A 26,457-nucleotide genomic window follows, 5' to 3' on the forward strand; every position below is an offset into this window, starting at 1 on the left:
TATTTATAAAGAAACTGTAACACTATCAAGTATTGTCATATAAAATGCTAACAAAGGCAGAATGGTAATCTTTCATAAATCTCTAAAGGACGTATGCCTTCATTCTAGGGTGAGTTTTGTGCTACAAGCCTAAAACCATGCACTAAATCTGTATTATTCCATAGCATCTCTGATTATATTACAGTACACGTTCTAGTGGTACAAATGTAAGTTGATTAAAAATTGATAACCGCCAGACTAACAGGCAGTTCTATATTGAAACCTGCCTAAACTAAACACCACAGCAAAACGTGACAGAATGAAACACCATAGCTACATTTCTCAATTTCCATCAAAGGGTGAAGAATGAGAGCTAGCTGAAAAAGTATTCAACTGGTTCAATAATCATTATATCAACAGGCAATTTATATTTTCAGCTCTGAGCCAACAGCGTAACTTGCGCACTAGACAGTAAATCGAAGGTAGGCCCTTTTGTTTTCTGGATTTTATTCTTTAACAAGTATTTCTACAAAAATAAATGAAATATCAAATTGACATAAAGAAATCAATTGTAAACAACAAAATAAAGCTCATTAAGTATACTACCCTATCTTATCCTATAATTGTTTTCTGTAATATCATATTTAAAATTGACCTTTTGCAATAACTATGAAGGAAGTGATAGAAAAAAAACAACCCTTAACCTGTAACACAGAACACATGGTTTAGACAGGATTTTTAGGTTACGTACATATAGTATTGGTAACATGTGTAACTACTTCGAAAAATAAAATATAAATAACATCATTTATGTGACAAGGTTAATCTCACCACTAATCAGTTATAAATTATGTGAACATATTAATCTGATTACAAGTGCTGAAATAAATAAATGTAAATAAAATTAATAAAGCAAAAGAGAAGTTGAGAATTTTAAATTAATAACTAAATTTACTACATCAGTGAAAATATATCTAGTAGAAAGACATCTAGTATGTAAACTAATATTTGACAAGCTAGAGGTTAACACTGATCAGACATGTAAAGATTCATTTGCCTGAGAACATTAATGTACTGGCTTTACAATGTATCTAACCATGAAGGCAATGGTGATCGGAACTAATACAGTGTATGTTTGTTATGAAATTGAGGATAGACTAGAATTATTTTTACAAATGCTTGGTAGAAGTCTATTATGATAATTATATTTAGAGTAGAATAAAAAAAACCTAGGCACCAGAAGAATTAATTACATTATTCATTACCATGTTTAGAAAAATAAAAAAAAGTGTTTATCCTGTTTTAAGCCCTGGTAATCAACAAAACATGTGTCCACAATTTTGGGATGGGCCTATCACAGGAAAATGAAATGCTAATATTTGTACTGAAATGCAAAAGACATGGTAGGGCTTAGTAATAGGCATGGATTAATTGTTTTCCTGTTTTTTGGGTTTTTCTTTTTATCAAAATAATTTTATCACCAATGGCATAAGTTTATAAGGTAATAGGTATAGATATAATGAAACTAAGATCTTTTATCACTCAAGGCAATGAAATGTTTACACCTCTGAAAACGTATTTTATTCCTAGTTATAAAATTAAATACAAGCTTACTACATATAAAAATAGCAATGGGTACACAGCACCCAAGGCTTACGCAAAAGTCAAAAACAAATGAAGCCAACATCAAACCAAGCTAATGTTAGGCACCAACAAGTCCCCAACATCAAACTACGACATGATCGAGACCAGCCAGTGAAAGGGTACCTGGGTATCTTTAGGGGTCAGAGTCCTATTAGAGTGTTGTGTGCTGGGCGTGCGAGTACTGGGAGTGGTCGCTGGAGACTTGACAGGGATTCCGCCATTCCAGTAACTAGGAGTCTGTCGATCGTCACGCTAACCATGTACAGAATCGGTAGGTATCATGTCAGTGATTTTTAGTAAAATATTTAAAAAGATTTTAAAACAAGGATTTAACGCTGCATGAAAAATTGATATCTTCACACATCTTTCCAGATGTGACATTTCAATTACAATAGATAAGGAAGTACATGTCTGAGAAAGCTCTTTGTAATGCTGCTTTTCTTTTTAAGTATGTATTATATTCATATTCAAAAAAGAAAACAAAAATATCTATTCTGCCAATGCTTGATCTGCCTACAAAAATTACACAAAGTTTTAATAAATAGTTTGTTTTTATAAGGAAATACTGAAAATTCTACCATCTTGCCTTTTGATTAACATATTTATGAAAATTCTATTTGAAATTAGAGAAATATATCAGTACAATGGCCTATTTGGTCCTCTTTGGTGTCATCCTTTATATTTTGTATATGATATGTACTAGCCGAGTTAAAGCATATGATGGTGATTTAAAGCTTCAGCATAACATCTGAAAAATGGTTTTTGATGAAATGACAAGTATCTTTATTATGATTCGACCTGATTAGCAATCCTACAATTTTATTGAAAAAAAAAAGAAAAGAAAAAAAAAACATCAACAACAAACAAAGAATAAATAGATAAGAAAACAGCATAGAGCATGCACAAATCAACTAAAACTTTACTCCAATAAAATTGATCTTAGAATCTATGATTATGGTAATTTTTTTCAATCAAGCTTCACTGATCAGATATCTACTCAGTATTTCACCTACAAAGAATACATAAATATTGACTTATGTGTTGCCAAGCTTCCCAGGAACTTTCATTCAACTTTGACCTTATAACCTTTGAAAATAATTCAATCTTTGTCAGTGCCTTGCCTTGATTTCCATTCCAAATATTCTAATTCTAAAAATGTGTAACAGTCAAAGTTTTCAATGTCATTCTAATTTCATTTTTTTTATCAAATAAAGCTAACTTCTAAGCTCGAATGTTATTTTTACAATAAGCTTGAGTTCATCTCTATATTGTAATATTATCACAAATTAGAAAATCTAAAAATAGCAGCCACCACCATGTTATCTTATACAACTCAGAAATTATATTCTAAAATCTAAACACACAACCATCCCATAATTATTCACAACCTTTCACATGACATTAAACATCCATCAGGATGGTTAAACAAACTCAATGTTCTCATCCAGGAATTACTAATTAGGTCGAATACATTCCCCACCCAACCCTGCCCCGCCCCACCAAAAACTGACACCCTTCCCCACCCAACCCTGCCCCGCCCCACCAAAAAAATGACACCCTGCCTTTAAGTCCTGTTAACTAAATTCAGGTGATCTGTCCTAACCTTAACTCCCATTGAAGGACATTCTAGAGTAGTAAATGATATCCAAAACCAGTTGATACTAAGGTAAATGAGGGCAACAGTTAAGTCCAGCTATATCTTTTATAAATACATGTATACTTGCAAAAAAGAATAATATAAAACTTGCAAAACACATCTAAAAAAATCAGTTAGAATCAAAAAGCAATAGATACTTTTCACTCTCAAAGATCAAAATTTAATAAAAATAAATTCATAGGAAACTACTGGGACTCCTTCTCATAGATGTTTAGAAAAAGAAAGAAAAAAGAAAACAAAGAATTGCTCATGAGATTTTCTTACAGTAAAACATGCTTAAAACATGAATCATAGGCTACTATATTGCACTTTAAAAACATATTTGAAAAGATCATAATGGATATATATAAAAAATAACATTTTTGTTATAGGTATAAACATGTTTTACTGTTCTTTTGAGGAAAGTGAAAAAAATGTGAACAACACAGTGAAGTTACAGAAAATAAATAAATAGTTTAAAGAATTGTGATTTTTCTAACTTCTGAAATTTCGGACGGTCATCACTTTGATCTTTATACTTTCCAAACCAGACAAGCATGCGTCCTCATGGTGCAATACATGTATTCGGAATATACACATATATTAATTACCCTGTGGGAAGATCTGCCTGTGGGAGTTCCGTTCTGTCTGGGTGGTCCTCGGGCCCAGTCCGGCCTATCGGGTGTGGCATATCTCCTTGGGTGGGGTGGAGGACGGTGGCCATCTCTCGACTCTACTGGACTGTGTTGTTTCCCGTTAAACTCTGGATAGTACCCCTGTTCCACTCTCTGGGGGGTGGGGTGACTCCTGTGCCTGGGGGGTGGGGACTGATATCCAGCAGGTGTGCCTTGGTGATGTTCCCTGTGGGAGTTCTGCATCTGATTGGGAGGTAACTGGGGGGTTTTCATTTGAGATTGCGGCTGCTGTGAGTGTTGTGGTGGTGGAGGAGACGAGCTCTGTGGGGGAGGGTGTGGCGGTGCAACATTACGGGGAGGAGGTGAAGCAAGTTGTTGGGGTGGAGGCATATGCTGCTGTGGAGGGATGTGATTGTATTGATTTGGACCAGTTGGCTGTTGGCCTCTCCTATCAATGACTGAAATATTATTCTGGATTTTCTGGAGCATTTGTTCTTGTGTTTGCTGCAATTGATTGAAATAAAATCATACTGAAAGCTACAAATGAAAATCACTTCAACAAAATATGAAACCAAATAAACAAATCGTAAGAAAACTTAAGCCAACTTGTAGCAGAGAAAACATTCCAGTAACCAAGACTAATGTTCTAAAACATTGTTATGATCCTGACTAGTCAGAGTCTTAATCTTGAACACAAGACAGAGGAAAGAAGATCTGCTTGTCCAAGGTGATATGAGTATACTGGGTAAGTGTAGAAGGAGTAATAAATCACTGACACGTTACAGAAATATTTTACATGTATTACACTTTCAAATGCCTTTTTTGTTGATGATATCAAAAGTTTTCCAGTACAAAAAAAGTTCTGAGTTACTAAGATCATTTTGAATTATGAAATAACCTTAATTCTCATTTTTGAAATCAAAATATCTGGTAAACAATCATGCCAAACATCTGGAAGCATACCAGTATCTATTTTTCCATCTTTTCAGAAGATAGAGGCAAATTAAAAACTGAAACTGAATCAGATATCTGTTAATACAGAAAGAAATAGAGAAAAACTGTTGTCATTGTTAATTCCGTAGAAGAGTGCTATGTGCCCCATCAACAGAGAAAAGAATCACAAGGACAGGTGGACAGCAAACTTACATAAAGCACATCTGTTTTTAATACACATTAATTCAAGGTTGATTTCACTATTTTTTTTTTTTAAATATTCTTTCTTATCTTTTGAAAAAACATTTAGAAACCCAAAGCTAAACATTCTTTCTTATCTGTTGAAAAAACATTTTAAAACCCAAAGCTAAAACTATTCACGAAAATGAATTAAAAACTTTTTTTTTTAAATGAATATAGTTTTAGCAAGGCCCTTTTAGAGTATTTCAAGCATCTTTGAAAGGAACAACAAATAAACAAAAAACCCACTATTATCTAGTAAAAGATTCTAACTGCTCAAAGTAATTTGCATTCAAAAACAACATGGGGCTGAAGTTTACAGAAGATGGTTACTGATTGCTATTTCTCCCTAGTTTTCTCTCTTACCCTCTGTAGCTCCTGTCCATAAAGTCTCTGTTTCTCTCGAGCCATCCTTGTCCTCTCGTCCTGGGTAATGATATCTAGACCATTGGGAGGTGTGGGTGCTCTCCGAGGAGAAGGATTTTGTTCCTTCTGTCAACGAAACAAAGGTCAAAATTCAAGAATAACCTAAAAGTGAAATTACACATTAAATTATGTACATGTATATTATTTCTAGAAAATTTTTCCATGCTCATTTTTTGTAAAAAGGATATAAAAATCTTCCAACAAAAATTGTTATTTTCAAGATAATTTTAATCACTTGAAACAAATATGAATAATTACTTGTATAAGAAAACTGAAACATGATCATCAAATTATAATAGCACTTGAGTATAAATTAAAGTAGATAAAAATAAAGTTATTCACCAAGATATTTATTATTTCAAACAGAGCGCATTCTTGTAATACAGCCTTTTTTCCGAATTGTTAGTACATTTTGTAATATGTTATAACTTGCACATATGTACATCAGTGCAACAGTTACAGTAAATTTGTTTACATTGAACATTTTCTTTATCGTAATATCACATGCAATTACAAGTATCCATGCAATGCCTTAACTACAAGTATACTATACATGCTCATATGTTTACATACTTTTCTAATTTTGAGACAAAATGACAATATAAGCAATTCTAACCAAAGAACTAGATTAGCCTGGAACTTTGAATGAAACAATATTCACTTCAATTTTTTTTTCTACTCTGGTAATATTTATCAATATTGTTTTTTTGAAAAATTAAATTACATATAAAATCCAGACAAGACATATTTTAAAACAGAAAGTCCAAACTAACAGGACTGCAAGATTGCTTGGACTAAGTAATCTCCATTTTTTCTAAGTTTTCACAACGAAAAAGTTCCAAACTACATACCCTATCTACAATAGTAGATCACAATATGTTTGTTAGCTATCTAATATATACTACATTCAAATTCATTTGGTTTTGTTCCTCAGCTTCTGAGAGTGGGAAGGAAATATTAAATTGTTTCTCATAATTATTTCCTCATTTCTAATATAAGCAAATAAAAATAATTTGTCAAACAGATAATCTGTATATCACCAGTAAAACAAGTGAAAATAATGTCAAACAAAACAGGAAGGGATCTTTAAGGAGTGTTTGGTAGCATGAGGCCCGTCTCATCAGGTCAATGTCCAACTCAATGATATTACTGATTTCTAATAAAAACTCGAAGATAGAATCTCTGTGTGCCAATAGCATGTCTAATTTAATCAAATATTGTGTCCTAGAAGTGTCCAACTAGACAGGGCTCTAAAACCAAATATTGTGTCCCACAGGGTGCCCAATTGGTAGCAGTATAATGTGAGAGAAAAAATTCTTTTCGGCAAAGAATAAAATGAAGATATTATCAAGAAACCATGTAGAATATTTCTGTCCATACTCTCAAAACTTGGGGAATCCAACTGAATGAAATAGACCAAGAAATCACGAATTGTAGACAAAATTAAACAGACAATGTTAGATTATTAGTTTTAATTTCAACCATCTAATTCAAACACAATGTATTAAAAGTGCACATGCAAGTATATTTGTACTCACCTTGATATTGATACAATCAAAATAATTAAGACAAACAACAGAAGAGAAAATTAATTTTAATCAACTTTATTTCCTTTTAATTCAGTATATTTCAATCTTCTCGGTGTGATTGATGTGACCATTGGCCAGCTTCAGCGTATTAAAGGATACTACTTAACTAATCATATTTTGTATAATGATAACACCAAATGCACCAAACTAATATCATACTAGGTGTTCCGTTGTTCCTATCCAAACTAATATCATACTAGGTGTTCCATTGTTCCTATCCAAATTACATGTGATTATATATATATATATATATGTGTGTGATTAATCGTGGTATAGAACTGAATCTCTCAACCACATTGAACAACTAGGATAAAGTGCCAACTCTCCTTTTGTTTAATTGATGTCTTGTACCAAGATATTAAGAGGGTCGTAACTTAAATGCCTTATTTGAATATTAGAAATGGATTTGATTACATGATCGAAGATGAAAATGTATTGTACAGGTGAAATGGTTAATCTACTGGGCCATGCAGATATTCTCTAGGTACGCCTGTTTTAGTAACATATTCCTCGCACTCTACCATCCCAGCCAACAAGACTGATTTGTTTAAGTTGATAAAACTTGTTTTGTCACTTTGATGTAAAAGAGATAAAAGTTAAAGGTCATATTTTGAATACCATGATATTCCACATATTTAGTGACCCATCAATTCTAAGGACAGTTAGACTTCAGTCTTAGTAGCTGGAGGCTGGAGCATACCACTGCTACTCAATAATTTACTCTCTTACTAAATAGATATGTCTAATTTTGTCTATGACATTTATATGGTCCTACAATTATTCTAACTTTCTAAATTTACCAAGTACACAGAATCAGTGTTTGCGGAACAAATCATTAATCTTAAGTTCTTGATCCAATAATAAGAATAAGTTGAATCGAAACTCTTATCCCTGAAAGATTACAAAACTTGCTATAACATTTTCATTTACCGAAATTTTGGCCCCCAGACCCCTTGCCAAAAAAAATCAGCTCGCGCCTATTATGGCACTCGATCAGTTGTTGTTTTCATTAGTAGATTTATAACATAACCTGGATAATTGTGAAAAATGCTAAAATATAAAACTTGTAGCACATAACTACTAACTACTAAGTTCTAGCAAGACGGCTTCAACTCCTAGACATAGACGGAGAATAACTGCTAGTCCAAGATAAGGATATTATAAGGCTTTATACGGCTACTTTGAAAATCCAAGTGAAGTCAGTAGAACAAGAAAGAAAAGATATAATGAAGTTAAGTCAAAACTTCTCTATAGAAGTTGTCAAAGAAAAAGCTTTGTAGATACAAGACAGCACTACATCATTGAGATTTCCAAGGGAACAGTCTATAAACTGGTACGCTGGTCAATGAATACCTCATGTAGAAACTCATTGTATTCTTTATGAAGATCATCTCGTAGCTGTTGTCTTGTCTTTTCAGGATCAAAAAGCTCAACTTGTTTAACAGGAAGTGGTGAAACTGCCCGCCTCACGGGCAAGCTGGAGTATTCTTGCCTCGCTTTAGCTAATTGTAACTGCACTTTTTCTATTTGTTGCTGATTCAGAGAAGAAAAACACAGCATAATATAATATACCATATTGAAAAACATACCATATGTTCTTATGAGGTAATAAAAAGTAAAGGTTCAAAGAAATTTTGTAAGATCAGCGGCTAGCACTCTCTAGGAATTCCACATCAACTTGCTTCATTGTTTCAAACACAACAAAACACATACATCCCAGAAACAATATCTTAAACCATTGTGAAACAAAAGGAAAACAGAAATTTTATGTCAATGAAAATGCACCCTTCTGATAGCATAGGCATATTTAAAGGAATTATTTGACACCAGTGATTATACATACTTATGTATCATGTATATGTAAGTAAGTGCGACAGATACAATTTGAGCTAATCACACCCTGACACTTTACACCACTAAGTTTATATACAGTAATAAATTTTAGAATAATTGGTACAAGTAATTTTTTCGTTTTGAAATAATTTGATAATAAGTTAAATTGATTTTGAATTCAATATGTTCAGATCTAATGAACTACAAGTAGGTCATTTAACAGCCAATCACAATACACTAAACTGACAACAGGCGAGGAAGCCGCCAGGTAAACTGGAAACTGAGAAAGTCTGGGAAGAAACCTGATATCATATAACTGGATATATGGGGAAAACTCCATAACGATTATCATATAAATATTTTTTTGTTATTTATCAAGAGTCGGACATCTTTTATTTAAACAGATACATGTTGAGTATACATCTTGTCAAAAAAGAAATGATTTGAAATTATTTAGAAATTCATGTAGGAAGATTTCCCATCATAACGCACCAAACACCAACATGCAAATCCCAAAATAGAACTGACCTTGCACTTAAGAATCCTTGACCTTTACCTTATATAATTATGTGACCTTTAGAAACTTGTGAGTCAACCAATGTTGAAATTCCTTGTGAAGATGTGGAAATACCAGAGAAACAGAAACGGTGAACAAAAAATAGTGAAAGTTATAAGGAAGCTCCAATGTTATTATGTTTTTAAATACGGGAATGGATGAGAAAGGAATGACTAAAACTATGAGAGAAAGAAAGGGGTAAAAGAAACGTCTATTATAAGAAATAAACAAAGGCAGTTTTTACCTGTTTTAATGAAGCTTGATATTCATTCACCAAGTCTTCCTTGAGACGTTTACGATACAATTCGTACTGGCCAACGTTCAAGCCACCAGGGGGAGTCGGGGGTTGTTTATATTTTGACTGTTCTTCTTTCATTTTCTGTTGTAGATTGTACAATATTAATTCATACTTCACATTCTTTCATACACAATTAATTTCCATATCTTTAACAGTCTGTAAGAGCAAATTTATTCAAAGGAAGGCTATTTGCAATGTAAGTTTAATATAATTCTTCACTACAGTTTCTGAAGATGCAATGATTCTCCATTCAAAAAACAGACAACTAGGCCAGAGACAGCATTCAGTCAGAGATAACCAGGAGTAAAACAACATAAAGGTATTCTGTATCAACTTCCTCAACCACGCCATACTTTATACCAACATGAAAACACAGAATTGTACCATATAAGTTGTAGTTTATACAAAAAATACCACCATTAAGGGTCTTAATGATGGATCTACAGCAGAGAACATTTTTATAAAAGAAGACTTTAGTTTACCTTCAAATAGAATTTATGTTCAATTACATCAAATACCACAAACTATATCAATGTATCTTACATAATTCATAAATGATGGGTAAAACATCTGACATTTTGTGATTGAAGGGTAACATATCTCTCATTCTGTGAGAGATGGGTAACATATTTTATTTTCTGTGAGAGATGGGTAACGTATCTCATATAATGTGAGAGATTAGTAACATATCTCTTATTCTGTGAGAGATGGGTAACATATTTTATTTTCTGTGAGAGATGGGTAACGTATCTCATATAATGTGAGAGATGGGTAACATATTTTATATAATGTGAGAGATAGGTAACGTATCTCATATAATGTGAGAGATTAGTAACAATTATCTCTCATTCTGTGAGAGATGGGTAACAAATCTCTAATTCTGTGAGAGATGGGTAACAAATCTCTGATTCTGTGAGAGATGGGTAGCATATCTCTTATTCTGTGAGAGATGGGTAACAAATCTCTCATTCTGTGAGAGATGGGTAACATATCTCTCCTTCTGTGAGAGATGGGTACCATATCTCTCATTATGTGAGAGATGGGTAACAAATCTCTCATTCTGTGAGAGATGGGTAACATATCTCTCCTTCTGTGAGAGATGGGTACCATATCTCTCATTATGTGAGAGATGGGTAACAAATCTCTCATTCTATGAGAGATGGGTAACATATCTCATATTATGTGAGAGATGGGTAACAAATCTCTCATTCTATGAGAGATGGGTAACATATCTCATATTATGTGAGAGATGGGTAACAAATATCTCATTCTGTGAGAGATGGGTAACGTATCTCATATAATGTGAGAGATTAGTAACATATCTCTTATTCTGTGAGAGATGGGTAACATATTTTATTTTCTGTGAGAGATGGGTAACGTATCTCATATAATGTGAGAGATGGGTAACATATTTTATATAATGTGAGAGATAGGTAACGTATCTCATATAATGTGAGAGATTAGTAACAATTATCTCTCATTCTGTGAGAGATGGGTAACAAATCTCTAATTCTGTGAGAGATGGGTAACAAATCTCTGATTCTGTGAGAGATGGGTAGCATATCTCTTATTCTGTGAGAGATGGGTAACAAATCTCTCATTCTGTGAGAGATGGGTAACATATCTCTCCTTCTGTGAGAGATGGGTACCATATCTCTCATTATGTGAGAGATGGGTAACAAATCTCTCATTCTGTGAGAGATGGGTAACATATCTCTCCTTCTGTGAGAGATGGGTACCATATCTCTCATTATGTGAGAGATGGGTAACAAATCTCTCATTCTATGAGAGATGGGTAACATATCTCATATTATGTGAGAGATGGGTAACAAATCTCTCATTCTATGAGAGATGGGTAACATATCTCATATTATGTGAGAGATGGGTAACAAATATCTCATTCTGTGAGAGATGGGTAACATATCTCATATTCTGTGAGAGATTGGTAACATATCTCTCATTCTGTGAGAGATGGGTAACATATCTCATTCTGTGAGAGATGGGTAACAAATCTCTCATTCTGTGAGAGATGGGTAACACATCTTTCTTTCTGTGAGTGATGGCAACAGATCTCATAAAATGTGAGTGATGTGTAACGTATTTCAAATTCCGTGAGAGATGGGTAGCATATCTCACATTTGTCTGTGCTGATACATCATAAAACCTACTTATAATTTTTCTGAGTCTGAACCTAATTTCATTTTGTGATGTCGCAATGGCAGTAATACTATTAAGTCAAAATAATGGGAACTTAGAGCCAATCAGAACCTTGCTAGTTGTCACCATGGCAACTATTGATAGTAGTAGTTATTTGATTTACCAATCATACCACCAAACTTTGTATTACTGAACTATTACTCCTATCTACTGATACTGACATCTCATAGTACTGTTTCTTAGGACTGACGCAAGACTCCATCAATTATATTAGGGTGTTTTATAAACTTTTCCTATAACATACCAAGGAGTAAGAAACAAACTAGTCAAGGCTTTTGTATGGCCATCAATAATATACCAATTTAAAGTTCTATATAGATTATGGATCTTTGACTTAATGGGAGGCTCAGTGACTCTCAATGAGGAGTTTATAAATGAGCCTGTTATCTAGGGTATACTCACGTATAGGTAAATCTATACTTTAGACATTCAATCATAAAACATTACTCTATGGTAGGTATTTCTTTTGGACGTTCACCTACTCCTATCATCCCACCCTTAAAGCCCTCAGGTCAAGACACTAGTATTATAGGTAGACCATGTTCTAACACATATACTCATAAAACACATATCAACTTGTCTATTATATATGTTTTTTTAAGGCTTCACAATAAGTGGTAGACAGTTTGACCTTTTACACAAACCCTCCACTCTACCCCAACAAACACTTCAATACCACTGTAAAAGATCATGGGACCGAGTGCAGTGTATGACAATCTACAAATTTGTCAGATTTGTAACAAGAGAGCATTCAAGATTAGTGAGATTTGATCCAGGACAATTTAGAGATAGACAGCACATAATAAGTTCAAAACTATGTAATGAGATCTAATTTTAGCCTGCTACACTCTGCACTCCCAACAGACATTAAAATACAAAAGTTGGCCATTGTGATGGAGTATATGAATATGATATAGGACTCAAGGTGATGAACAAAGGGCCATAATGTATTGTAATATAGTTATTAGGACATACAACCTGATTTCAGTGTGAAACTTAACAATCCTGCAAGGTACCTAGATAAAATTTGGTAATACCCTGAACAGAGTGACAAGTGTTGACCAAAGACCAAAGCTTTGTATACAGGATCTCATCTCAGACCATAAATCTGTATACAGGATCTCATTTCAGTCCAAAGATCTATATACAGGATCTCATTTCAGACCAAAGCTCTGTATAAAAGATCTCATTTCAAACTATAATTCTGTATACAGGATGTCATTTCAGACCATAGATCTGTATACAGGATCTCATTTCAGATCAAAGCTCTGTATAAAGGATCTCATTTCAGATCAAAGCTCTGTACACAGGATCTCAGTTCAGACCAAAGCTCTGTATACAGGATCTCATTTCAGACCATAGATCTGTATACAGGATCTTATTTCAGACCAAAGCTCTGTATACAGGATCTCATTTCAGACCAAAGCTCTGTACACAGGATCTCAGTTCAGACCAAACTCTGTATACAGTATCTCATTTCAGATCAAAGCTCTGTATACAGGATCTCATTTCAGATCAAAGCTCTGTATACAGGACCTCAGTTCAGACCAAAGCTCTGTATACAGGATCTCATTTCAGACCAAAGCTCTGTATACAGGATCTCATTTCAGACCAAAGCTCTGTATAAAAGATCTCATTTCAGACCATAGATCTGTATACAGGATCTCATTTCAGACCAAAGCTCTGTATACAGGATCTCATTTCAGATCAAAGCTCTGTATACAGGATCTCATTTCAGACCAAAGCTCTGTATAAAAGATCTCATTTCAGACCATAGATCTGTATACAGGATCTCATTTCAGACCAAAGATCTGTATACAGGATCTCATTTCAGACCATAGATCTGTATACAGGATCTCATTTCAGACCATAGATCTGTATACAGGATCTCATTTCAAACCATAGTTCTGTATACAGGATCTCATTTCAGATCAAAGCTCTGTATACAGGATCTCAGTTCAGAATATAGATCTGTATACAGGACCTCATTTAAGACCAGAGCTCTGTATAAAGGATCTCATTTCAGGCCATATTTCTGTATACAGGATCACATTTCAGACCAAAGTTCTGTATACAGGATCTCATTTCAGACCATAAGTCTGTATACAGGATCCCATTTTAGACCATAGATCTGTATACAGGATCCCATTTTAGACCATAGATCTGTATACAGGATCTCATTTCAGACCAAAGCTCTGTATACAGGATCTCATTTCAGACCAAAGCTCTGTATACAGGATCTCATTTCAGATCAAAGCTCTGTATAAAAGATCTCATTTCAGACCATAGATCTGTATACAGGATCTCATTTCAGACCAAAGCTCTGTATACAGTATCTCATTTCAGATCAAAGCTCTGTATACAGGATCTCATTTCAGACCAAAGCTCTGTATACAGGATCTCATTTCAGACCAAAGATCTGTATACAGGATCTCATTTCAGACCATAGATCTGTATACAGGATCTCATTTCAGACCAAAGCTCTGTATAAAAGATCTCATTTCAGACCATAGATCTGTATACAGGATCTCAGTTCAGACCAGAGCTCTGTATACAGGATCTCATTTCAGACCATAGATCTGTATACAGGATCTCATTTCAAACCATAGTTCTGTATACAGGATCTCATTTCAGATCAAAGCTCTGTATACAGGATCTCAGTTCAGAATATAGATCTGTATACAGGACCTCATTTAAGACCAGAGCTCTGTATAAAGGATCTCATTTCAGGCCATATTTCTGTATACAGGATCACATTTCAGACCAAAGTTCTGTATACAGGATCTCATTTCAGACCATAAGTCTGTATACAGGATCCCATTTTAGACCATAGATCTGTATACAGGATCCCATTTTAGACCATAGATCTGTATACAGGATCTCATTTCAGACCAAAGCTCTGTATACAGGATCTCATTTCAGACCATAGATCTGTATACAGGATCTCATTTCAGACCAAAGCTCTGTATACAGGATCTCATTTCAGACCATAAATCTGTATACAGGATCTCATTTCAGTCCAAAGATCTATATACAGGATCTCATTTCAGATCAAAGCTCTGTATATATGATCTCATTTCAGACCATAGATCTGTGTACAGAATCTCATTTCAGACCATAGATCTGTATACAAGATCTCATTTCAGACTAAAGCTCTGTATACAGGATCTCATCTCAGATCAAAGCTCTGTATATATGATCTCATTTCAGACCATAGATCTGTGTACAGAATCTCATTTCAGACCATAGATCTGTATACAGGATCTCATTTCAGACTAAAGCTCTGTATACAGGATCTCATTTCAGACCAAAGCTCTGTATACAGGATCTCATTTCAGACCATAGATCTGTACAGGATCTCATTTCAGATCATTAATCTTTGTCAGGAGTTTAGTGAATATGAATAGTTCGAAATACCTTTACCGACACGAATCCTCCAATACACATGGTATACAATGTATTGCTATGGTAGCAATCAAGTGTTTGATTATTTTTACATACAACATTTAAGCCCTGAACTTGGCTGTTCTAATACAAATTGCACCTGTCATAGTTTCCCAAAATACCTGAACATTTCTCCAGTATAACAGATGTGTATTAACCTATTCATCACTAATGACATGCAGTTGTCATTACCACACTCTGTGACAGAAATGCATTTATTTTCTATTCATGTCAATTTCAAGTGTCATTTAAGACAAAGAATTGTGTTCTTATCTTAAACAGACACAGGTTGAATGTCAATATACCTGTAACAGTGAGCTACATTAGTCAATATTTAATTACCCTAAATACACTCGATGAACAATTATAAGCTTGTTTAGTGTATTACTTGTCAATTTTTGACCATAGATTGTGTATAAAGAATCACTGTTGTATACATAATTACCTGTAAGTTATTGTCAAAATACAAATTACTGCAAACTAACAACGGGTTGAACCTAACTATACAAACTCAGGTTTTAAAGATTTTTTTTTTTTAAACAAATACTATTGTGATTCTTTGATGAATATATCTGAGCTTTTACCTAAAAATAGCATGCATATATACATCTGAATTAAAAATAACTGTCAACTAAGAGATCATGGAACCTGCAAAATAAATCTGATGTACATGCATCCATGCCAGCACATTGAGAAATAAAACCAAAAACAAAATACAACATGTTCACAATAAAAAATACACCTTCAATAAACTTAATCCAAAATTAAAATACCTTACTAAAAATTACATCTTTTTGAGTTAAAACATGTAATCAAAAATACAGTACATCAATATCATAAAATGTTTAAAAACTGTAAGAGTAGTGACAACAATGCATACTGTATTACTACTGTGCAATTACAGACAACAAAATATAGGTCACTGTGACCACATGCTGTGTTCATAAGTTACCATAGTCCGTTCAATGAGATTCTTCTGTGTTTCCTTCAAGAATTCTGCTTTTAGAATTACTGGGTCAACTTTTCTTCTCCTCAACATTCCACCAAACGGCTGTATCACAGATTGAAAATGCTAACATCAGAATGGTTTCGTCTGTAATCACCATTAACTTAATTGGGCTGTTTAACATTATTGGTCAATAAGCTTTGGTGTTTTTTTTGGACAGATAAGAAAATATGCTTTTATTACCATTACTTGTACTGTTGTTTACAATTGTTCTCAACAAGAAAATAACATAAAGCTACTTCTACACCAGACTGGTTGTTTTTGTTTACATATATTACCACAGTTTTATTGTACTGCATACATTTTTTATATACAATGAAAAAATATTGATTTTGTTTATAGAAAACATTAATAACCAATATGTGAACTCCAATTAGCATTACAGATAAAAAATGAAACTTTACATTATTTCCAAATACATTTCCATCATACAAACAAAGTTGTACTATCAAAAATAAGTGAAATAAGTGGTTACAGGGAAAATAATGTCATTCTACATGTATTTGAAACAATTCCATAATAACTCTTCTTTAAAGGGGTTTTGGTGCAATGCCTACCATAAAATCATCAAAGGTCTTTCCTTCCTCTGTGGTTTCTTCTTCTTTCAGATTCTCCAGGTGATATTCCTTATTCTGACCCATTTCTAGCTGACCATTATCTAGTTGACCTTCACCCCATTGACCTTTATCCCATTGACTTTTGTCCCATTGGTCTTTGTCCCATTGACCTCTGCCAGACCGATTTTCATATATTTTTTTATCCTGTGACTGTATTTGACTTTCTCGTTTCTGATCAATATATTTCTTCCGCAAATCTTCATGTTGACCTTGGGCCATTTGACCATTGTCCATATGACCTTCACCATGTCTACTCTCACCTTGTTGTCTGGGATGTTCTTCTCTATGTTGGACTTGATGTCTGGTATGTTTATCTAAATCCTGCGACGATAGATCCTGGCTATGTCGTTTATTCCGGGGATGGCTTTTGTCATATTCCATTCTTCTATTATTGTTCCACAAATGACTCTCACTTTCTCTAGTATTTGATTGCTGATCTTTACTCTCTGGATTTCCATTAGGACGCCCTTCCTGAACAGAAAATGAACCATTCTGATGATGATTCAGTGTTGGATAAGAATGTTTTTCATAATGACCATTGTCATATTTGTTCGTTTTTCTTTCTGCCTGGTATCCATTCATTTTCAATTCATCTGTTTGGTTACAGTGATGTCTGTTCGTGCCGGGCGAAGCTTGAAGGTCATTCTTATTGTTGAACTTCGAATAACCTCGATCAGATTGACTAAACTGACTAGGTTCATACTTCTCATGAAGATGACGGTTTTTAATGGCCTCCTTTTCTATTGGGAGAATGTTTTTCTGGTGATTTTGATACCAAGGTTGTTCTTCAAGGTTTTTTTCTTCAGATAAATCTCCACTCTTATCATCTCCATGTCCTATTTTTTCTGTTGTTTTGATGTCTTCTACTTCAAAATGTTCTGCCCATGGTGGATTTTGTAACCCTCGCTGATGAACCAGTAGCTTCCTCTGTGGTTCGTTCTTCCGTTTTGATAGTTTTTTTAGTCTGTTGGCTTGTGTATGTATTCCTTTATTCTTTCCGTCTTGCATATCCTCTGCATTTTCACTTTCCTCTCCAGATTGATTTTTCAATTCTTTCATTTGTGATTCTATCTGTTTTTGTACTTCCAGTAGTTTCTTTAATTAATAGGAAAGAGATGACATCAAATAATTATCACAATTTCCAGATCAATTCCTGCAGTTTATAAAAAAAATACAATGACAGGTTTTCTAAATACTGCAGAACATTTCTGCTACTTAGAATAGACCTCAGCACAGTTGAAAAAAAAAAAAATTTTCATTAAAAATAGCTTTGAAAATTCAGTAATTCTTGTGTTGGTTGTTGTATTAATTGACAGGATGGCATTGAACCGTGTTTTTTTACAGGTATTACAGGTATCCCATAATGCCTATAAATGTGAAGATGACATGGACTGTTAGTTACCAGTTACAATGCATAGCAAACAACATGCCAGGAAATGAATACTGTGAAAATATTGATAGTTCGGTCTATTTGTACCAAGTATTCTAAAACTTGATATGCTTAATCAATAAAAACAATTAATATAAAATATGATTGGTGAATCTGGTCTTCTCATGATAACATACAAATGTATGTAATTTAATTCATTACAATTTCTGCCTGATGTCTTGTTGGCAGATACAGGGAGATACCACACAACTTGCATATCATTCAAAAACAATGAAAAATATCAAAGTATATTATTACAAATACGTTCGTGCTTTTAAATGAAAATTACATGGAATAAAAAAATTGCCGGAGTGCCAAATAAAATCAATAAAGTTCAAAGGGAACATGAGAAAGATCTAATCAATAAAAAAAATGAAAGTAGGACAACATATGGTATGTAGTAATGTTTGTGTACAGGAAATAGAATGTAGGAAAGCAAATCAACCAGTAAGTCGATTGGAACTGAGATGGCAGAATGAAAACAAAGATATGTACCCAGTTATTGTAAGATTAACAGTGCATAAATCACCGATTGATTCCTGTATACACATGCAATGAACCAGAGAATAATAATCTCACAATAATAAAGCAAGCTTTCCCTCGAGATCACAGTGACGGATATACATTAACTTGGTGTGCCAGCGATAAAATATCGGTTAAACTTGAACTAATACAGGTGCTGCAATTACAGCCGTTGAGGATTACATACAAAGTATTTCTTCCTGAAAATATACCCCACAACTAAACAAACATAAAAGTCTCAAAGCAATCACAGAAACGAAATGCCTCAGTGGTGTTTTGTAACCCGATTCATAAGTCACCATGGCAACATGCAAATAAACGGGAAGTACCACAGGTAACAGAAACTGAATAGTGCATGGAGCTGATGAGTGTTACACAGGGATTAGAAAGGGGTGTACATGGCATGGCCGTCATCGTAAAATGTACAGTGTTACACAGGGATTAGAAAGGGGTGTACATGGCATGGCCGTCATCGTAAAATGTACAAGATGATACAAATCAATCAATAGACAAGTCATTTATATAGAAGTAACAGAAGTCATTGTGCATCGATGGTTGCCATAGAAGTAAAACTGTTGTAAACAGGTTATATTTGTAAACATGTAATGTATATCTGTTTCTACAGGTAAATTACATGTAATTCTCAGTCACCATAGGTCATGATAAAACTATAAAGAAAATTAGGTAATGACATGTACACTGGTCCATGTTGAATTAATCAGTTTTAAACTATAACCGACCAATGTTTTCAGCTTAATGCAAAATTTAAGAAACTAACTGTCTAAATGGCCTTTCAGCTACTTAAGATACTCACAGATCCCTAACATCCCCACCCAAATGGCTCCACATTCAAAAGGCCTCCCAACCACCATTTAATTCATATTAAAACAAAAACAAGTCACAGAAAACATTTTAAATCAGGAACTACAAACAAATGTATTAATTCTGTTCTACATACAGCCACACAGCTTTCCAAGACAGCATCACATATATATTAGTGTACTCATCACAGACTAGAACTAAAATCTACACGATCTAATATTATAGAGCACATGACATGAAATAAATGTGTCATGGTTACCGATTGAAGAAAAGCCATATATTCATATTTCCTTTCCTTGGCCCTGCCAGACTTCCGAGTGTATTTTTGTTTCCTTCGTCTCGGAATTCCACCCCGTGCCTATAGTTTTTTGGTGTGCCAAATAGAAATTGATAACTTTTTTGAAATTCAAAGTGTCCATACTTGATGATATCAAAGATAGGTATTTATGTTTGTATACCAACACCTAACCAGATTAATTTTGACACTTTTATGTGCTTAAAAATAGAAAATGAAATTCAGCATTTTTGGAACCATATACTTCTTTTTATCAATTTTTTTTTTATATTTAGATAATTACACTTTCTCATCTAAGGTGATATTACGGTAAAAGAGGATGGTGGAACTGATGTATCATGCCTCTACATGAATACCATGCATGTTTAACACAATTTGTCCTACCAGGAATTCGTCAGTGTGCTTTCCCTCGAAAAGATTACTATCCCAGGGTAATGGAGAATGCTGCTGGTCTTCCTCCTCACTGTCTTTCAAATGTCGACTTTTGCGACGATTGGAATGATCATTTATATCCAATTCATCACTAGAATCACTTTCTTCTTCGCTCAGCTGATTCTTAAAATTGTAATCAGAAGTTGACCTCAAAACTCTAGATTTTACAGTTATTCTTCAACTGGTAAAATAGCTTGATATTGTTTTGTCTGAGCTTTACTATAAGACATACACAGAATGTCCAAACACGACCTACTCTACATAGCAACTGACTTTATTGTGATTTTCCTGAGTCATGTGTATAGAATATCAGCTCAATGATGTCGTGTTTTTTAATACAGAAATTTCATTGAATGAAAAAATATTTAGAATATGATTGAAAATGAAGAGGTGGTTTGAACTTAGAGTCAATGAAAGATTTAAGAAATGAAAAGACGGAGTACGGGGCTTGCTTGTGTGGCTCTATCGGGACAAGACATGTAAATAGTATTGTGACTTGAACTATTGTACCAAAAACTTTATTCAGGCAAACGTGTATAGGTATGCAAGTAAACGTTTACCACTGTAATGACTGAATTATCAAGGCCATTCCTGTTTTAACAAATGAATAATAATTTTTCCAAATATACACATATGTTTAGATTCTTATTATTTGGGGTGAAGTAATGTGAGCTTCAGTTTGATAAGGAAGACTTTATGAAAAGAAAAATTTAAAATGTCTGAAAAAATATTTTATGTCATGAAATAAATATATTGTATGGTACTTTTTTAAGATCTGTACACAGATGGTCACATGACATCCGATAACACTTTTTAATCAGCCAGGGAGAAAAGCCAACAGGGCCAAAATAATAACTGGTTTTATTACTGTTTACAGCTAGAACAAATGACCTGATATTTTAATGCTATATCAAATGATTTGTCATTAATAAAATTAACTAATGAAATTTGTATGCGTTGAAAAATGAAAAATATGTATATAAAGAATATAGTTTTTAAATGGAATGAAGTATTCAAAATATAACATACAAAAATCTATGATAATTGTTAACATACATAAGCTGTACATAATTTCTTATATTTCTACGATAAAAAAATCTTATTTCTTAATTAAGAACTTAAAGCAGTGAGAATGATGAATTAATGACATACAATACTTATCACCAAATTGACATCCACAAAATACCACATAATTCCAATCAACATTTCACCAAGATATATTCACAAAATACCCCATAATTCCAATCAACATTTTACAAAAATACACAGAATTAGTATTCTAACTAAAAAATCCACATCTCCTACAAACTACATCAAGGCAGCCCATCCCGTTACATGCCAAATCATGCACTCCAACCCTGCATGTCTGTTCTATCTACTTTAATGATATTAAGATATTTAATGTTGTTATGTTGTTTAATACAAACAAACAATTCTAACTTGAGCTAGGCAAACACATATACTTGATAATATACTGATAGTGACACATAAATCAGTCAACATGATTGCCATTATCAGAATTTGACATTTTTTTTCAATGAAGTACAATATAAAATAATGTACCATAAGGACTCGGAATTACATTAGTTTGTTTAGAATAAAACAGCCCTTATACTGCATGTTTCTTTATCAGTATCCATTTACCGCTTGATTTGTTCCCTTCACCACCAAACACAAAAACACAGAGAGCTCAACATTTCTAGTTATCTCCCTTGCATATAGAACATCTCACAGAATTCTTTCATTCTTCCATGAATAATTTATCAATTTATACGGTTTTTGTGCCCTAACATGAATTCAGTAAGTGATTGCGGCTATATAAAAGCTATTGCAAACCTTCACAAACATAACAGTGCACAATTACCCGTAGGTATTCTCTATATTTCTGTTCCGCCAATGTCTGACTTGCTAATGCTGGGTCATACTTCCCTCGTCGGGGTATACCACCCATAGGCTGGAATAAGGTATAGATTATGCATAGCTATAGCACATCCTTATATGGTGTTCTTATTCATATCACAATTCTGAGGTAATGTGGAGGCATATCCTTGTAGTCAAGAGCATTAACTATTGCAAAATCTATAGTCCCACAATTCTTTGCACAATTTTTTTTTATATGAAAATGAATAAAGAGCCATAACTCTGTATGTAATGAGGCAACATACAAGATTTCAGAATGTGACAATTTTATATCCAAGCATGACATTTATTTGTAGATGACAAAGTATATTAGCTGACTGGAAAAAAGTAATGTATAGATAGATATATCTAATGAGTAGGGACAGTTACCAACTTAACTGGGCATCAAACTAACCAGAGTATTTTCTGTGGTCAAGTAATCATCTCTGAATATTCATCTATTACTATATTCAAAACGAAGTTTTCCTTCGACTGGCACAAGCTCAGGTTTTATTGACAATGTTGGGAATTATTGTATCCAACGGTATATTAATTATTGGGGTAATTGAGATTAATTACCAGGAGTTATCGGCTCTAGTGTCCATCTCAGATTACACTGCTAAATTAGGGTGCCTTTTGACCAAGAGGTCAAAGCACCCGAGAGATTTGTAATGAAGCTAGGAAAACAATCAATAAGTGGGTTGTACACATTAGCTACCACCATAGAGGAAAGGGACTAAGGATGATTGTCATCTACAATCATCACACCTAATACCATAACTATCTCAATCATCGACCCACTTCTAAATTGAAAGGACACCTCCAGAATGAGTGACAAATTTAATAATATATGTACGATAAATTAGAGGGGAAACACGATGATAGGTAAGGGAATGTTTCAAGTAAAACCTGTTTCACAAAAAGACAAGTGCGATGAAATATGAAAGGAAACATTTGCCTGAGTGGGTAATTATTGCGAAATATTAAAGGATATGTTTTATATCTAAAAAGAGGCAAATAAAGAGGACAGGACACTCATTATCCTTCTGTGTGAACATGTCACAGGTATCATTATCTACAGGCTGCGAAGTATTACCAGACTTAAATGGGTTGGCAACAAAACATCAAAAGAAAACTTCCTACATGGCATCCAGGTATCCTAACAGTATCTAAAATGTCCTTAAAAATGGACAATATCCAACACAAGGAGTCAACCAGGAATATCACATATGAGAAATAGCAACTGAGCAGACAACAGATCAACTGTACCTCAGGAACTCCAATGAATGAGACCAGAAAAAAACCAATATTGAATGCGCAAAACCACAAATACATTTTTAACATGTCTTTGCATTTTAACTCCTTAGAATCATTGCATCAACATCAAATTTATCGCAAATATTTTCAATATCAGCATCTTAAAAACCCAGCAAGTGTGGTTATCTTGAAGCATCATTTGTATGTGAACGAGATAACACGTTACATGATAATAAGATTGTCAAAATACTTTTTCTACTTTTCCTTTTTTGACTAAATCACCAATACTATTCAGACAAATACATTGGTATCTAGCTAATCTACAAAAAGGAAGCAAATCATACCACAAATTCATCATAGTCCTTGCGTCGTTCTTCCTTAAGTTGTTTCTGAACTTCGTCATAATTATAGAGCTCTTGTTGGTGTTTTTGTGTTTGGACTTGCTGTTCATGAGCTTGTTTTTTCATTTTTTCCTCCTGTCTTTTCTGCATCGCCTGTTTTTCCTTCTTTATACGACCAATTAAAAACAAGATTTCTCAAAAACAAGTACTTGTTTTTCAGCCAGATAAAAGCAGTTAACGTTTGTATTGAAATGACTTGTAAAATTTGTAAATTATAAAGTAAATATTATAAACGTTTTCCTTGTTAAATTTATTTATCAATATTCAATAAACCAGGTAATTACTGAATAGATAAACTCTACACTTTTAAATCAGCATCTAAATCAGTTACTTGAACACTTTATTACATTTTTATTGATTTTCGATCTCTCAAAATTGTTTCGACAGTATATACTATGATCTCATTAAGTACTATTAAAAGCAATTGTGCCACCCCAACACACACAGTGCATATATTCAGTCTAGACTACAGGTACAGCGAACAGTTCTAGCTTGCTATTTTATCTAAATCTATAAAAAAAAATACTTCCTGAACAATGCCAAAACTGAGAGAGAGAAAAAATTAAACCACATCGCAGTAAAATAGATTTCAATAACCTATGTCTAGCTATGCAGTATTACTTGGGGGTGAAAACAAAGATGCGAGGTTTATGTACAATGATGAGATGTTTATACTAGCATTACTCGATCATATCAAACCCACAGTAAGTCAATAATGCATTCTATTCTAATTTTCTAAAACTAAATAATTTGGTAAATATTAATGGAGAAATTCTAGCTTTGTTATTGCATTAATCTTAGGCAAACTACGAATGGAACTAAGGATGGAACTACAGAGAGAACTACGGAGGAAACTATGGAGGGAGCTATGGATGGAGCTATGGAGGGAGCTATGGAGGAAACTACGGAGGGAGCTATGGAGAGAGCTATGGAGGGAACTATGGATGGAGCTATGGAGGGAGCTATGGAGGGAACTATAGAGAAAACTACGGAGGGAACTATGGAGGGAACTATGGAGGGAACTATGGAGGGAACTACGGAGGGAACTATGGATGGAGCTATGGAGGGAGCTATGGAGGAAACTTACGTGGGGGAGAACTACGGAGGGAACTACAGAGGGAACTATGGAGGGAACAATGGAGGGAAGTACAGAGGGAACTACAGAGGGAACTATGGAGGGAACTATGGAGGGAACTAAGGAGGGAGCTATGGAGGGAACTATGGATGGAGCTATGGAGGGAACTATGGAGGGAACTATGGAGGGAACTAAGGAGGGAACTATGGAGGGAACTATGGAGGGAACTATGGAGGGAACTATGGAGGGAACTATGGAGGGAGCTATGGAGGGAACTACAGAGGGAACTATGGAGGGAACTACGGAGGGAACTATGGAGGGAACTATGGAGGGAGCTATGGAGGGAACTATGGATGGAGCTATGGAGGGAGCTATGGAGGGAACTATGGAGGGAACAATGGAGGGAACTATGGAGGGAAATATGGAGGGAACTACGGAGGGAACTATGGATGGAACTATGGAGGGAGCTATGGAGGAAACTTACGTGGGGGAGAACTACGGAGGGAACTACAGAGGGAACTATGGAGGGAACAATGGAGGGAACTATGGAGGGAAATATGGAGGGAACTACGGAGGGAACTATGGAGGGAAGTACAGAGGGAACTACAGAGGGAACTATGGAGGAACTATGGAGGGAACTAAGGAGGGAACTATGGAGGGAAATATGGAGGGAACTATGGAGGGAAATATGGAGGGAACTATGGAGGGAAGTACAGAGGGAACTACAGAGGGAACTATGGAGGGAACTAAGGAGGGAACTATGGAGGGAACTATGGAGGGAACTATGGAGGGAGCTAAGGAGGGAACAATGTACATTTGTACATATACTAATAATTCATGGAGATTCTTATCTTATAATGAAATATAGACAATTCTTATATCTACAATGAAAGTTTAAAAAGAAGACTTTTAAAGAGTAAGACTCCAATGAGCTTTGAAAAAAGATATTTGTATGCAGATCATGTAAGAAACTGTTTAAACATCTCCAGATACAGGTATGTTTAAACTATGAACATTCTGTCAGAGATAACAGAGCCTCCTTTGATAAATCCTGTCATTATGGAGGAAATGTAAACAAAAGCACATTCAACAGAGGAAAATCACTGTTGGTTAAGAAAACATTGTCGTAATAAACTCAAGGCAAACACAATATAGTGTTTTTCATTGTCGGCAAGGTGGCCATTTTTTAATTTTAATGAAAGCAATTAATATTTGCTTAAATAAATTGCAAGAATTTGAAGTATTTAATACCACATAGACTGAATGCAATAA

General features: G+C 34.2%; 1 protein-coding gene across 32 annotated transcripts in view; it reads right to left on the reverse strand.

Moving 5' to 3' along the window:
* The window catches only part of LOC117325482 (trichohyalin-like), a 62,893-nt gene that overhangs the window by 21,011 nt on the left and 15,425 nt on the right, over window positions 1–26,457 (reverse strand). For 19 of the 32 annotated variants that reach the window (XM_033881712.1, XM_033881711.1, XM_033881708.1 and 16 more), the window contains 5 exons: window positions 16,994–18,148; window positions 16,383–16,481; window positions 5,434–5,559; window positions 3,871–4,398; window positions 1,747–1,875 (listed from right to left, as the gene is read on the reverse strand). In XM_033881712.1, coding sequence (XP_033737603.1) covers window positions 1,747–1,875; window positions 3,871–4,398; window positions 5,434–5,559; window positions 16,383–16,481; window positions 16,994–18,148 — 2,037 coding nt within the window. Of the gene's footprint in view, window positions 1–1,746; window positions 1,876–3,870; window positions 4,399–5,433; window positions 5,560–8,435; window positions 8,616–9,715; window positions 9,851–16,382; window positions 16,482–16,993; window positions 18,149–24,053; window positions 24,216–26,457 lie in introns of all 32 variants that reach the window. The other 13 variants (XM_033881731.1, XM_033881736.1, XM_033881730.1 and 10 more) reach the window with 7 other exon arrangements.

This window comes from Pecten maximus, chromosome 4 (assembly GCF_902652985.1).
Source record: "Pecten maximus chromosome 4, xPecMax1.1, whole genome shotgun sequence".
Taxonomy (NCBI): domain Eukaryota; kingdom Metazoa; phylum Mollusca; class Bivalvia; order Pectinida; family Pectinidae; genus Pecten; species Pecten maximus.